The sequence below is a fragment of the Vicia villosa genome, linkage group LG1 (assembly GCF_029867415.1).
Source record: "Vicia villosa cultivar HV-30 ecotype Madison, WI linkage group LG1, Vvil1.0, whole genome shotgun sequence".
NCBI classification, from domain to species: Eukaryota; Viridiplantae; Streptophyta; class Magnoliopsida; order Fabales; family Fabaceae; genus Vicia; species Vicia villosa.
The window spans coordinates 79,398,662-79,413,765 of record NC_081180.1 but is presented as its reverse complement, the minus strand read 5'-3'; the positions used below and the strand labels follow the sequence as shown (position 1 = coordinate 79,413,765).

The 15,104-nt window shown below is 37.4% G+C and overlaps 1 protein-coding gene across 1 annotated transcript; it reads left to right on the top strand.

Annotated features, from left to right (window-relative positions):
* The first annotated feature begins 5,725 nt into the window (after positions 1 to 5,725).
* On the top strand, positions 5,726 to 8,633 carry LOC131643258 (protein DETOXIFICATION 12-like). Its single transcript, XM_058913411.1, has 7 exons — positions 5,726 to 6,097; positions 6,493 to 7,037; positions 7,402 to 7,488; positions 7,582 to 7,638; positions 7,734 to 7,972; positions 8,064 to 8,269; positions 8,397 to 8,633. The coding sequence occupies exons 1-7, from the start codon at positions 5,807 to 5,809 to the stop codon at positions 8,457 to 8,459; spliced, it is 1,488 nt and encodes a 495-aa protein (XP_058769394.1). The 5' UTR covers positions 5,726 to 5,806; the 3' UTR covers positions 8,460 to 8,633.
* Positions 8,634 to 15,104: the final 6,471 nt, after the last annotated feature.

Here is a 15,104-nt window from a genome sequence, read left to right as displayed (position 1 = left end):
TCTGTGCTCAAATTCAGGATAGTCTTCCTCAAATACATTCACCAATCCCTGCATATAAAGACCTAAGTTAATACCTAAAATCACATATAATCACATATAAGGAAAGAAAGATTAACAAATAACACCTTTTGCTGATCAGAAATGAAGCAACACCTATTATCAGAACCTATGTCTTCAAGAAGCAACCTCATAAACCAACTCCAAGAGTCCCTACACTCAGTCTCCACAACACCAAAGGCAAGTGGAAGATACTGATCATTAGCATCCCTACTGACAGCTATCAACAATATTCCACCATATTTGTTCTTTAAGTGACAACCATCCAATCCTATGAAAGGTCTACAACCATTCTTGAATGCTCTCTTTGTACCATCAAAGCACATGTAGCACCTTTCAAACTTAGGTGGCAAACCAGAAATGTTCAACTTAAATGTATTACCTATACATGCCCTTCTCAATTCAGCTCCATATGACCATAACATACTATACTGATTGGTTGAGTCACCTTCAACAACCCTTCTAGCTATTTGCCTTGCTTTGAAAGCCCTACATCCAGTAATTTCTGTGGCAAACCTCAATCTAACATCAGAAACAATCTCATTCAATTTCATACCTGAATTGTTCTTCAACTTGTCCACAATTATTCTAGACACCCAATCAGCATTGGCATTCTTGTTGAAGAACTTTCTTCCACATTTGTGCTTCTGAATTAAAGTCTTAATCCTGAAAGATTCAGTTCTCAAAACTCTACTGCATAAAACAGTGTAACCACATTGTTGTTTATCCTTACAAATAACCCTGCACCTTTCCCCATCATTTTTGGCAAACTTAACTTCCCTACCATTCAACACATTGTGTTCCAGTACAGCCTTTTTAAATTGCTTCAGAGATGAAAATTCCATTCCAACCTTGAACTTAAATTCCTTTCTAAGTTTTTCATCATCCCTAAACCTTATCACTGAAGGCCTACCATCATCACTATCATCATCTGCCCCACTATCAAGCTCATCTGTTAAGTATTCATCATCAATTAAATGTTCCCTTTCCATCTCTTCTGTCATCATTCCTGTATGTATCCCACCTGCACCATTTTCTACTCCACCTGCACCATTTTCTACTCCACCTGCACCATCTTCTACTCCACCTGCACCAGAATTATTGATCTCTTCACCTACATCTTCATCAATATCATTCATCCTCTCCTCTTCACTATCTTCAAAATGTATGCCATCCAAAGAGTCTTCACTTGATTCACCATCTTCACTTTCCTCCACATTAACATTTTCTTTTTCTTTTGGCTCAGTATATATCTCAATATCAGACTTTGTCTCCTCAGCACACATAGCTAACAATGTTGCATCCTCATCATTAACAAGTGGTTTTAGATCATTTTCAAGTGAGCCATGTTCGGACTTCCACCACATTTTCACATCTTCCTTTATAAATGAAGCATCCAAAGCCTTAAATAAATCACATGCTTCAAAATATGACCAGAAATCTGGGTCCTGACCAGCTATAGCAAAAACATCGCCCCCTTCATATGTTACCCCTTCATCTCTTACAAATTTTCCTTTGGTAAAAAAGACAACCTTAAATAACCCCATTCCCTACACATTTCAAGTTAACCAATGGTATATCAGACAGTGAGTTGACAACAAAATAAAACCCTAAACAATGGTATATGGCATGCAAGGAACAACCAACCCTAAACAAGATTCAAGACAGAAATCTCGCAATTATTAAACAATAGAATGAGAAAGTGGGACTTACCTTGTCGTTTTTTGGGACCGGGGCACTCAAAACCAGGAGTTGTCGTTATTGGGACCACTTGAATGAAAAGGCAAAGAAAGGATGAGAGAAGAGGGACCACGATGAAGTCTTGAGAGAGAAGAGGGACCAGAAGAAGAAGAGGAAAAGATAAGGGTGGATTGTCCCTGTACACGCTGGATTAAAACAATTAACAAATGGTTTAAAAAATTTCCACCTGTCTTGACACGTCAGCAGCCGTTAGTGGCTTTTAACGTCAGGGACCATTTTTTTAGATAGAAAATTTTGTAGGAACTGAAATTTGAAGGAAAAATTTGAAGGGACTTAAAACGAAATTTGGTAATTTTATAAGGACCAAAAACTTATTTAACCCTAAAAAGAATCATGTTTTTGTTTAAGATTTACTTTTTTCAACAAAATTCAAACAACTCAGATCTGGAATTAGGTGTACAAAATCCAATCAATTTATAAGAATCAGTGGAGATTGTGTTATAAATAGAAATTAGTTTCACTTTGTTCAGGAACAATTTATAAATGTAATAGCATATTTTTAAGGGTTTCTTTTTAAGTATGTTTTGATGATGGCACAACAAATATTCAACATTTATCTTTGATTCGTTGTTATAAAAGTATGTATGGCTGCTATAATTCAAGCACAACAAGTCTTTTTTTATTTCATTTTTCTCTATAAAAAGACAAGAATATTTTTGTGCAAACATATGAGTTTTTCTACAGATTTGCTCTTAACATTATCATCTCTATAAACATATATATTGAAATGAAACTAGAAATGTTCAATATGTGCATTTAATTATTCTCTTAATAAATATGGATTTGGTTTGGATCTTAGATCACGTACTATATGAATTGGTATTTTTTTCCAGACAACAAAGTGAATCTGAAACAAAATGGAAATGGGTTTGGATATGAAAACCCAAAAATGTGAAACAAAAATGGGTTTGGATATGAAACCCCAAAAATGTGAAATAAAAAATCTATGAGATCCTGTGAGAAAGATTCCGAGGCTTCAAAAACAGGTTTGGGTTTTCTGGGTTTTCATGAAAGTGATTAGATATGGAGAAGAAGATGAAGAACGATGATTAAAATCCAAAAAATATTTGAGTGAAGGATTTCCCGTCGCTGAATCTGTCACAAAGTTGGCCTAAGTGACGTGTCATTCCACATGAGTGCCATGTAATCTTATTAATTGACTTTGACTAACAGAATTGACGGAAATGACTAACGTGGTTCACTTTGTAGAGTTAAGGGACTAAAACGGTCTTTTTAAAAGTTAAAGGACCAAAATGGACCCCGAGTCTAACATAAGGGACGAAAAAGGGTATTTAGCCTGTGTTATTTTTAAAAAGATAAAACTAGGTTAGGCAATAAGAATGGATGAAGTTATCCCTCATTGGAAAACACTTAATTTTGATGATGATGGTTGCATCGAAGGCAAAAAAATAGAATATCTCTATTACTTCCGAATTGAAAGCGATACAAGAGAGGTTTTCGAAAGCCGATGACAACATGAAACTCCACATCAAAGAACAATTTCAGAAGATTGGATATCCCGAAACAACCGACATGAAACCGCCTTCTCAACTGGTTAAGAAAAAGGGTGCACTGAAGAAATTGAAGCCTACAATGAATGACAACTCGACTACACGGGCTTTTTCGTATTCTGAACACGTCGATAAACTTTTTCCCGACTCACCGACTTCAAAATCTCAAACAAGTTCAAACAAAAGAGCTCGTATAAGCAAACTGCCTCCGACACCTATTCTGCCGAAAATTCCAATCATCAAAGAGATGCCTATTCTGCAAAAAATTCCAATCATCGAAGATATGCCTCTTCCGCTGAAAATTCCAATTATCAAAGAGATGCCTATTCCGCCGAAAATTCCATTCATCAAAGAGATGTCGATTTTTATGCACAAATACATTGAACAGATCGTCAATGTTGCGGGGGACGGTAATTGCGGTTACCAGGCCGTCTCGGCGTTGCTTGGTAATGGAGAGGATAGCCATACACTTGTCCGTCATCAACTTATCCAAGAGTTTAAGACTCGTAAAGACTCGTACACGTGGTTATATGGTGAAGAAGTTAAATTTGAAGCGGTTAACACAACCCTGGTCCTTGGTTGGGCGCTTACGTACCGATGTCAAAATGGATGAAATTATCAAAAATGAGACATCTTATTGTATGCACGTATGATAGGGTGTGCATTGACTTGACGCGTTATGGTTTTTCGGAAACATTTTCCCCCTTCCGTACCACACCACCTACAAATCCAAATGATCACATCATGTGTATTGGATGCCTTTCAAAATTGAGTCATTTTATGCAAGCTTACTTGAAACCGGGATGCCCCATACCACCTATGTCACCGAAATGAGCGCTTCATCATACCGAAGATGTTGAGACGTGGCCGAATCTTATTGTTCATAGGATGCACGAATTCGAAGATTGAACAACATCGAAAAGGAATCGAATAAGGAAAAGTCAAAATTGGAACAACCAATAAATTTAGCAGACGATAGTTCTTTTGATGTGTTTTGTAGTTTCAAAGTATAATATATGCACTCTTTAACATTGCAATATAATCATTTTTTGTCAATTATAAATTATAATGGAAGGTTTAGTATGTGTTTATGTCTTTTTAAATTTTGGAATGCATTATAATGCTGTTATGCTAAATAAACTAACAGGGAAAGTTCCGTAGATACATCTATGGAAGGTTCAAAATTTGCAAGTTATGGGTTTTTTCCGTAGGTACACCTACGAAAACAAAATATCTAGGTTCCTTCCGTGGATATACCTACGGAATATTCTGTGACAGAAAATAGGTGGTCCATATTCACTTAGGTTTTCTATAAAATCGGGGTTTCCAATGTTGTATTTCGCACAAACACAAAAATGTCTCAATATGAATACAACGTTTGTTGGTATGTTGCAAGTGTCTCTTACTCCGACGGTAGAACACCCGAGCGGACGTTCAAACTCAACGAGTACACCTCGATCGACGTTATCATTGACGAAATTCACTACCGCTTACCTTACGGTGACAAATGGAAGGTTGTGAAGTTCGAGTATCGTTCATCTTCATTTTACAACGGAGGGAACTTCGTTTACAACAACATTGAGTTCAAGAACCGAGAGGATGTTTTGGCGATGTGGCGAACGTATTACGGTTTTGAAGAGAAAATCCCGCTCGAGTTTGTAACGACAGTGCAAAGAACGGTTGAGCAAATCTTAGAGATGTGCAAGCGTCCATCGGGCTATTGAGATGTAATATTTAATTTGCTGTTGAAATTATCGATGTAATGCCGGTTTTAATCTATGAATGTTGTTTTTATCCCCCCTTGCAATGTTGATATCCTGGTTTTCTGTGTTTGGATTAATCGTAGATATGCATACAAAGGTTTTCCATATACTCCCTTCATTCCTATTTATAAGCAAATTTTAACTTTTATAGATTCATTGAATAATTGATGTATCAAACCTATATATAGTCTAAATACATCATTTACTCAATGAACTAAAAGATGTCAAAATTTGCTTATAAATAGGAATGGAGGAAGTATACATTTCCGGAACATTTTCACGCAAATATAATATAAAACGGTACTTCCGAAGGTACATCTAAAAAAGCAGAAGGGCATTATTGGAAGCACAAATGGTGCCTAAGAGAATAAAGGGGTGTAACAAGAGTTTCTCAAATTTTAACACACTTTAACAAAGTATTTCATTTATTATAGTTATGAATCTACAAAATCATATAAACTCAATATAAATTTGGTAGAAGCGTAAATTTTAAAAAGATAAAAAGATATTTATTTAAAAGTAAATTGCTATTATTAATCATTTTTATTTTAATATTTAAAAAAATGATTGAGTTGTTGTTACTTGACTAAGATATACATTACAGAATAGTAGAAGCGTGGGAAGAAAATGAGAACGTGAGGTGACTATGAATAACGAAAGCCACCAAACAAGAGAGACCGAAATTCTTCTTCTATATCGGTAGTATTCTTCAAAATGGCGGAAGAGAGAAGCATAATGGAGGAGAGTCTGTTAGGAAAAGCGATTGTTTCGAAAACAGAGAGGCATGATGAAGAAGAGAGGAAGAAGAAAGTAATCAGTTGGGATATATACATGAAAGAAATGAAGAGGATTTGTTATTTAGCAGGTCCAATGGTTGCTATAGGTTTGTCACAGTATTTGTTGCAGACTGTTTCAATCATAATAGTTGGTCACTTGGGGGAACTCCAACTCTCTAGCACCGCTTTATCCATCTCCTTCACCACTGTCACTGGTTTCAGCTTCCTGGTAACCCATACTATCAACTTGCTACTTCATAACCACTTTTTTGTTGCCTATTTACTCTCACTAGTTTCTATTGTTTGTTTTTATCTAGCGGTTATTTTTAGTTGTGCTAATTTTCTTTTTTCATATAAACCAGGACACATGCATCCAATTTATCATCCCTACCCCAGAAACAAAACAAAACAACTCTAACTACTATTTTCTTCTTCTTCTTCTTTTGAATTATCATAAAATTTCATCTTTAACAGAATGACTTTTCTCAAATGTATGTCAGAATTCCAAATTCTAATACCAAGTGTACCAGTAAAGCATTGAGTTGACACAGACAAATTTGAATTAATGTATTTACTATTAAGCAAATAGTTTATCTTCATTGGTGATTTTACTCATGCTTACAGGTGGGATTGTCTAGTGGACTAGAAACCATATGTGGACAAGCTTATGGAGCTAAACAGTATCAAAGAATAGGAATGCAAACATACACAGCTATCTTTTCTCTCTTATTGGTTTGTATTCCAATATCTTTCATTTGGATCAACATTGAAAACATATTAGTTTTCACTGGACAAGACCCTCTCATTGCACATGAAGCAGGAAGATTCACAATTTGGCTTCTTCCAGCACTTTTTGCATATGCATTATTGCAGCCACTAGTTAGATATTTTCAAATACAAAGCATGCTTCTTCCAATGCTTTTAAGTTCTTTTGCCACTCTTGTATTCCATATTCCTCTTTGTTGGGCTTTGGTTTTTAAGACAGGATTGAATAATGTTGGAGGAGCAATTGCAACGAGCATTTCCATTTGGTTAAATGCGATTTTTCTTGGATTGTACATGAGGTACTCTTCTTCATGTGCAAAAACTAGAGCTCCAATTTCTATGGAGCTGTTCCAAGGAATTTGGGAGTTTTTGCGCTTTGCTATACCTTCTGCAGTAATGGTTTGGTGACTCATCTTTCCCCTCAACTCAACTTGTATATATTTTTTCACGAAATAAATCAGCATTTCAGCCCTCGAGATTAGAAGGGTCAAGCAATTTAGTCCCTCTATCAAAATATCTTTCAAGTAAACATGCATCTAGACTAATGAAAAATCTACAAATCGATTTAATTTAAATAGTCTGTTGCAGCATCAAGACATACATAAAACATTAAAATCGTTTTTATAACTTTGAAAAAAAATGCTAAATTGAGCAAAGTTGTTCCATTCAAGGAACTAAATTGCAATTTTATATAAGTAGTTGTGTTGTTGTGCTGTTTTTTTCCATTAAATTGAATGATGTATTTATTTTTCATGTTGATGATTGTAGCCTTGAATGGTGGTCATTTGAGTTAATGGTCTTACTCTCTGGACTGTTACCAAATCCACAACTCGAAACTTCAGTTCTAGCAGTTTGGTATGTCGCCTTCACTTTTTTCTTAGTTACTAATCCATCAATCTTAGTTATCTTATGAGATTTTTCGCTAATTATTTTTCCATTTTTATATAGTCACAATATAATTTCAACTCTCTTTATGATACCATTTGGAATTTGTGCTGCAGCAAGGTTACAACTTTAACATAAACGATATTCATTCTTAATATTCTAACCATTGAGCATATATCTAATTGAGTTATCTGTTTATTTGTCTCTGCATATAGTACGAGAGTTTCAAACGAATTAGGAGCAGGCAATCCATTTGAAGCACGTGTTGCTGTGTTAGGCGCCATGTCACTTGCACTCATAGAAGCAAGTATAGTGAGTGGAACCCTTTTTGCATGCCGTCATGTTTATGGTTATGTTTTCAGCAATGATAAGGAAGTTGTTGATTATGTCACTGTCATGGCTCCTTTGGTTTCTATATCTGTTATATTGGACAGCATTCAAGGTGTTCTCACAGGTAAAATCCCCTCTCATAATCATTACTAACTCGTTGAACAGTATTCAAATGATTCTAACAGGATATTCTGTTTTATTTTTCTTTGATTCAGGGATTGCTAGAGGGTGTGGATGGCAGCACATAGGAGTTTATGTGAATCTAGGGGCCTTCTACCTCTGTGGGATTCCTGTTGCTGCTGCATTGGCATTTTGGGTTCAAATGGGAGGAAAAGGACTTTGGATTGGTATACAAGTTGGAGCTTTCGTTCAATGCGTTCTTCTTTCTGTTATAACAACTTGTATAAATTGGGAGCAACTGGTATGCTATTTAACCTTTGTCTTTAAATTCCAAATTTAGTGTGCCAGCTTCTCAGTTTAAAGGACAATAAGATAGAGTAGCAAATTCTGATAAAACTTTCTCTAAGCACTTCTTTTTACTAATGCAGGCAATAAAGGCTAGGCAGAGGCTATTTGATGTTCAATTTTCAGCGGAGAATAGATTGGTATGATATGATTGAGCATATGTCTTGGTGTATCTGACTAGGAATATCAGAGTACTATTCTAATGATACATTGGTTTATGTAAAAAGATTGAATGTATTCTTGTATTAGTTATAAAAAGATTGGTGATCTAGAAATGAGACAGACAAGAATGATATTGGAGTTGTCATAAATTTATCAAACATCTTTATGGAATAGCCGAAGACATTATAGTCAAAATTAATAAATTCTCATTTCTTAATGGTTTCATGGTGACAAATAGAATAAAGGTTCCTCTGATTTCGAACTGACCTTTCATGAAAACTGTGGAAAGATGATTGGCATCAATGTTCAAAAGATGAAAGGTTAAAATGCTATTCTAAAAGACAAAGATACTTGTTTTAAAATGCATGTATCGACGATGCTATCTAAAAGTCAAGAAAAAATTGCTTACTGATACCCCATTAGAAATAGCTTTGCTATAATGAAGAAGAGAAAGAAATTAAAGAATGTCTAAAAGATTTTGACACCGAGAAGGAGCAAAAACTCGCTGAGGAATTATAAGCAAAAGAAAGGGCTATAGACAGGGAGTGTTCGCGGAGCGGTTTAGTTAGATTTTGAGAGAATTATATGCTCAAATCAATAAAAAAAAGGATTAAATTGGATTGAATTTTTTCCGATTAAACCTAAACCGAACAAAACTGAGAAATAACGGTTAGTTTGGTTGGATTGATCGAGGCAAACATTTAATGTGCATGTTCCCAAGGTCATCTGCTCCCACTCACTAGACTTTTTCACGAGAACAACCCGACAATCTCAATCCTTGTATCAGTAAGTAACAATAAAGACTTAGGGGTAAACTATTCCTGACCAGTCAAAGGCCCAATTATAAAAGCCCAATCCAGAGCTCCACTAAGGAGGACTCATGATCAGGTGAAAATTGGTCCACCTCTGAAAATTCAAAATTGTCCTAAAAAAATTTCGGAGATGTATCTCTGAATGCACCTTCAACCCAGTTTTGCTAAAAATTGGTCCAGAGATGCATCTGCGAATACTTCTGAGCTGGGTTCGGAGATGCAACTTTGAAAATTCATATTTTGGATATGCATCTCCGAAAACTTCATTGCATGCATCTTAGGCAGAAATATTGTCTAAGTTTGTATTTTTTTTTTTAATCTGAAGTCATTTTAATCCAACTAACAGTACCATAATCAATAATTTGATTCAAACATTAATAAACATGAACATCATAGAATAAAGTAATGTGTTAATTAAAAAAGCATCCGAAAATATTACAAACATAACTGTAAAGTATGAAAATAATATCAAAACATCTGAAAATACAAAAAAAAAGCATAACCTATTGTGTATGCCTAATCCTAACCCCCTGACTTCTCCTCTACCGCCGGTAACCCAAGACATTCCCTGCCTCGGTAAGAATGGAACGTGTTAGAGAAACCATATCATCACCACCTCTCTCAAACAACCCAGACTCTATGCCCTCATACATAATCTGCATAATATTCTGACAGATCGGCAACATATCAACGACATGGTCATCCCTGACCTGCTCATTCTCTAGAATCTTCTCATGAGCAGACCTAGGTGGACGTCCAGGAGCGCCCGGTGTCATGATAGAGTGTGACACAATATATAACTAAGTCATGATACCGTCCCCATAAGACCATTGACTTGTGGCTGACATACTCCGATACTCCTCTGGTACCAGATGACTCTCGTAATCCGCCAGTATGTCATCCAGATGTATGTGGACGATACTGTTAGGAGCGGCGAAAGGTAATCTCAAAATTATATGCACAAATCCAAACTTACGCATGCATCCCTCCAGCAAATACTTGCACATCAGATTTTGCCCACATGTTAGCCATCCAGAGTAATATGAAATGGATTCAAAGGCAACACTATCCTAGTGAATGGTGTCTAGTCGATGTCATCATGCTGAGTCCTGTCAATATACACACGGAACGGCCGCACAACATCATTCCCTCTGTGCATGCAATACATGCAAGCACGTGAGATATGATCCTTCCTTGAAAAGGAATAAGAAAAAAGTATTAGCAACAAGTGTAAAAAAAATATTTTTAAACTAATAGTGGCTAGGGAAATTACTGTCAGCGGGGTGAAGGAGCTTGTCATTTTCTTTGTCATCCAAAGAGAACCTTCACTTAGCTTGGGGTACAAATATACCAAACAGGCAGCCTTCAATTCCACTCGTGAATGGCCGACAAGTCGATGAAGTACTTAAGGTATGCCACATCGACGTAGGTTGCACTTTTGTCCACAAATGTAACACTCCATTTATTTTCATAATTTAATTTAATTAATTTAATTGAATTATGGGGAATTATTTGGAATTATGGAAGATTATGAGGAATTAAGCAATTGGGCTTGAGTTGTGGTTAGTAAGGAAGGGGGTGCATTGGTAGGCCCTATTACTGATTAAAACAATTTTATTTCAATTTTAATAAAATAGAAGGAGTTGTGGAATAGAGAGGGTTACAGCATTTTGGGAAAAAAAGTCTGAACGTGAAAAGAGAAGAGGAGCAGAGAAGTGCGACAAGAGGAAGAGCGAAGAATCAACCTTCAGGTAAGGGGGGACTCTTCCGTTTATCTTCTATTATGGGATTATAGGTAGTATGATAGAATTTGGTCGTGTTATTCGTATCAATTGGGTTATGCCTAGATTGTAGAAATGTTAGGTTTTTGGGAAAATTGATTTATGATGATTGTATTGATCATGTATGGTGTTAATTGGATGGTTGAATGTATTATAAATGTTTAATAATATGTGTTTGTTTGCTGTATGCGAAATCTGGTTGGAAGGGGATTGGTTTGGTAGTGACTCGGTGAAAGAGGGACGAAATCGCAGGCTGTCTTCTGCGATTCGGAGCTCTGGAAATCACCAGTTCGCGCCGCGTCCAGGAGTTGGCGCCGCGAACTGCTTGGCAGAAGGCCAGGAAGTTTTGTTGTGTTCAGTACGCGCCGCGAGCATATGGCCGCGCCGCGAAGGCGTACTTATTTGCTCATTTCGCGCCGCGAACACATGTTTGCGCCGCGAAGTGCTTGGCAGAATGTTGGAGATTTTTGACTCGCTCAGTTCGCGCCGCGAACCAAGGTTGGCGCCGTGTGCTGTTGGTGACAGGCCATTTTGAAAGTTTAAAAAGGTGTAACTTTTAAACCGTAAACCGGATTTTGGTGCCGTTTCGAGCATGGTGAAGCTAATCAGATAATTTACATAATAAAATGATGTTTTGAGTTGTGACTCGAAATTATTTAAAATTACTCGATTTTATTTGGTTGTGGTGGTTTATGCTTATAGGTACACTAATGAATGTTTTACCTGTATGATGTTGTGGTTGTAACCGGTGTTTATTATACATGTATTGTTGGCGTGAAATATGTGTTTATTTGATGATTATGACATTTGGTCGATTTATGTGGGTGATGAGCATGTTATGGTTGATGCATGCATTCATAATCATTTTGTGGCTGGTCCTTGACGATGGTGGATCAGTGGTAGCTAATTCCCATTGTGTGGAATTAGTGAGTGGGTGTTACTGTATCCTTGACGATGGTGGGTCGGTGAGTTGGGTTATCCCAGATTTTGGTACCACATGCATGTAGTTGCATTGCATTAGGCTGTTTGTACTATTATAACATGAATGGAAGATTGTCCAATGTTATAATATGTATTGATTGGTTGTTTGCTTACTGATTGTATGGTTTGAATCTGATCGTAACTGTGATTGGGTGAATGGCATGTGAAATGATATTTTATTATCTATATCTTATAACATTAGTTAAATGTGAATGAGACTCACCCTTACTGCTGTTATTTTTCAGATTGAGGAGTAGCTCTTGTACTTGGTGAGGATTAGCTCGTCAAGTAGTTCGTTAGAGTCAGTTGGGTCTGTGTCATGCTCTGGTCGTGTAACACTGGGGGCGTTGTTTAGAGTTATTTGTGGAACGCTTTTATTCAGTATTTTATTTATGGTGGCGTTTTAAGTCTATGACTTTGGATGTTGCATTGTTCAGATGTTAAATATATTTCCGCTGTGTTGACATGACGATCTGAATGATATTTGAGTTAACGTTCCTTTTTATGGCATGACATGAGTATTATTTTAATTATATGGCAGTTGTAATGCCCTTTTCATGTTTTACTCTGATTATTGTTTAATATTACGCGGGGTATTAGAAGGGTGTTACAATAGTGGTATCAGAGCATAGTCGGTCGTTTGAGTCAGAGTCTTAGTGTCGGTTAATCCCTCGTATGCGATTAGTGTAAGATTGACACTGTCGATACTTCTTGTTCTAATAAATATTGTTTTATACTTAGCAGAACAATGGCCGGAAGAGGAGGAAGGAACGACGACGCGATTGCTGAGGCTCTCAGTATGATTGCTGGTGTGTTAGGAGGGAATGCCAATGGAGCTGGTATTGGTGCTGACAGGCAGCTGAACAGTTTTCAGAGGAACAACCCTCCGTTGTTCAAAGGCACTCACGATCCCGAAGGCGCCCAGAAGTGGCTAAAGGAAATTGAAAGGATCTTCCGGGTGATTGATTGTGACGAAAATCTGAAGGTGAGATATGGTACTCACATGCTGTCTGAAGAAGCTGATGATTGGTGGATGGCTAGTAGGGACGAACTGCAAGCTGCAGGTGTTGCAATCACTTGGGCTGTGTTCAAGAGAGAATTCTTGCGGAGGTACTTTCCTGAGGATGTTAGAGGCAGGAAAGAGATTGAATTTTTGGAGCTGGCACAAGGTAACATGACCGTGCCAGAGTATGCGTCCAAGTTTGTTGAATTGGCAAAGTATTATGTCCACTACAATAATGATGAGGCTAGCGAGTTCTCGAAGTGTGTTAAGTTTGAGAATGGTCTGTGTGACGAGATTAAACAGGGTATCAGATACCAGAGGATTCGCAGGTTTGTCGATTTGGTTGACTGCAGCCGAATCTTTGAAGAGGACAATATTAAGCTGAAGCCGTCACACTCTCGCGAGTTAGTCGACAGGAAAGGGAAAAAGCATATGGATCGTGGTAAGCCATATGGTAAGGGTAACCAGAAGGCTGGAGGCTGGAAGAAGCCTAGTGGGGGAGACTCTAGTGCCCCTATTAAGTGCTTCAAGTGTGGAGAACCTGGACATCGCATTCACGAGTGCAAAAGTGAGGAAAAGAAGTGCTATAGATGTGGAAAGGCAGGTCACATTGCTATCGAATGCAAAGGGAACACGGTAACTTGTTTCAACTGCGGGGAAGAAGGTCATATTAGTCCTAAGTGTCCTAAGTCGAGGAAGAATCAAGCTGGTGGTAAGGTGTTCGCCTTATCTGGTTCAGAGACTACTCCAGAGGATCGGTTGATTAAAGGTATATGTTTTATCCATGGCACTCCTTTAATTGCAATAATAGATACTGGAGCAACTCACTCGTTTATTTCATTGGATTGTGCTAAACGCCTGAATTTGGAAATATCTGATATTAACGGAAGTATGATCATTGACACTCCTGCGTCGGGTTCAGTGACTACTTCGTTTGCTTGTTTGAACTGTCCAATTGATATTTTTGGTAGAGAATTCGGAATGGACTTAGTGTGCCTTCCGTTGGAACAACTTGATGTTATCCTGGGTATGAATTGGTTGCAATTTAATCGGGTTCATATCAACTGTTTCACGAAGACGGTTATTTTTCCTGAAGATGTCGGTGTTGAGGATTTAGCAATGACGGCTAGACAAGTGGACGAAGCAAGGAAGGACGGGGCTGCTGTGTTTATGTTGATTGCATCCATGGAAGTGAAAAAGAAAGCGGTGAGTAGTGACTTACCGGTAGTATGTGAATTTCCGGAAGTTTTCCCAAAAGATGTAAGAGAATTACCGCCAGAGAGGGAGGTAGATTTTGCTATTGAATTAATTCCTGGAACTAGTCTTGTGTCGATGGCACCTTATCGTATGTCGGCATCGGAATTGACTGAGTTAAAGAGTCAATTGGAAGAGTTACTTGAGAAGAAGTTTATTCGTCCTAGTGTCTAACCGTGGGGTGCACCGGTGTTACTAGTGAAGAAGAAAGAAGGCTCAATGAGGCTGTGTGTGGATTACAGGCAACTGAATAAAGTTACTATCAAGAATCGGTATCCATTGCCGAGGATTGATGATTTAATGGATCAACTGGTTGGTGCGAGCGTGTTCAGCAAAATTGACTTGAGGTCGGGATATCATCAGATTCGGGTGAAGACAGACGATATTCAGAAGACGGCATTTAGAACAAGGTATGGCCATTACGAATATACAATGATGCCATTTGGAGTAACTAACGCGCCAGGGGTTTTCATGGAATATATGAATAGGATTTTTCATCCCTATCTCGACCAGTTCGTAGTAGTATTTATCGATGATATTTTAATATATTCTAAGAATGAAGAAGAGCATGCAGATCATCTTAGATTGGTATTGGAACTATTGAAGGAAAAGAAACTTTATGCAAAACTGTCAAAGTGTGAGTTCTGGTTAAATGAAGTAAGATTTCTTGGGCATGTAATTTCTAAGGATGGTATTGCCGTTGACCCAACGAAAGTAGAAGCAGTATCTCAATGGGAAGCTCCGAAGTCAGTTTTCGAAATCCGTAGTTTCCTTGGTCTTGCGGGTTACTATAGAAAG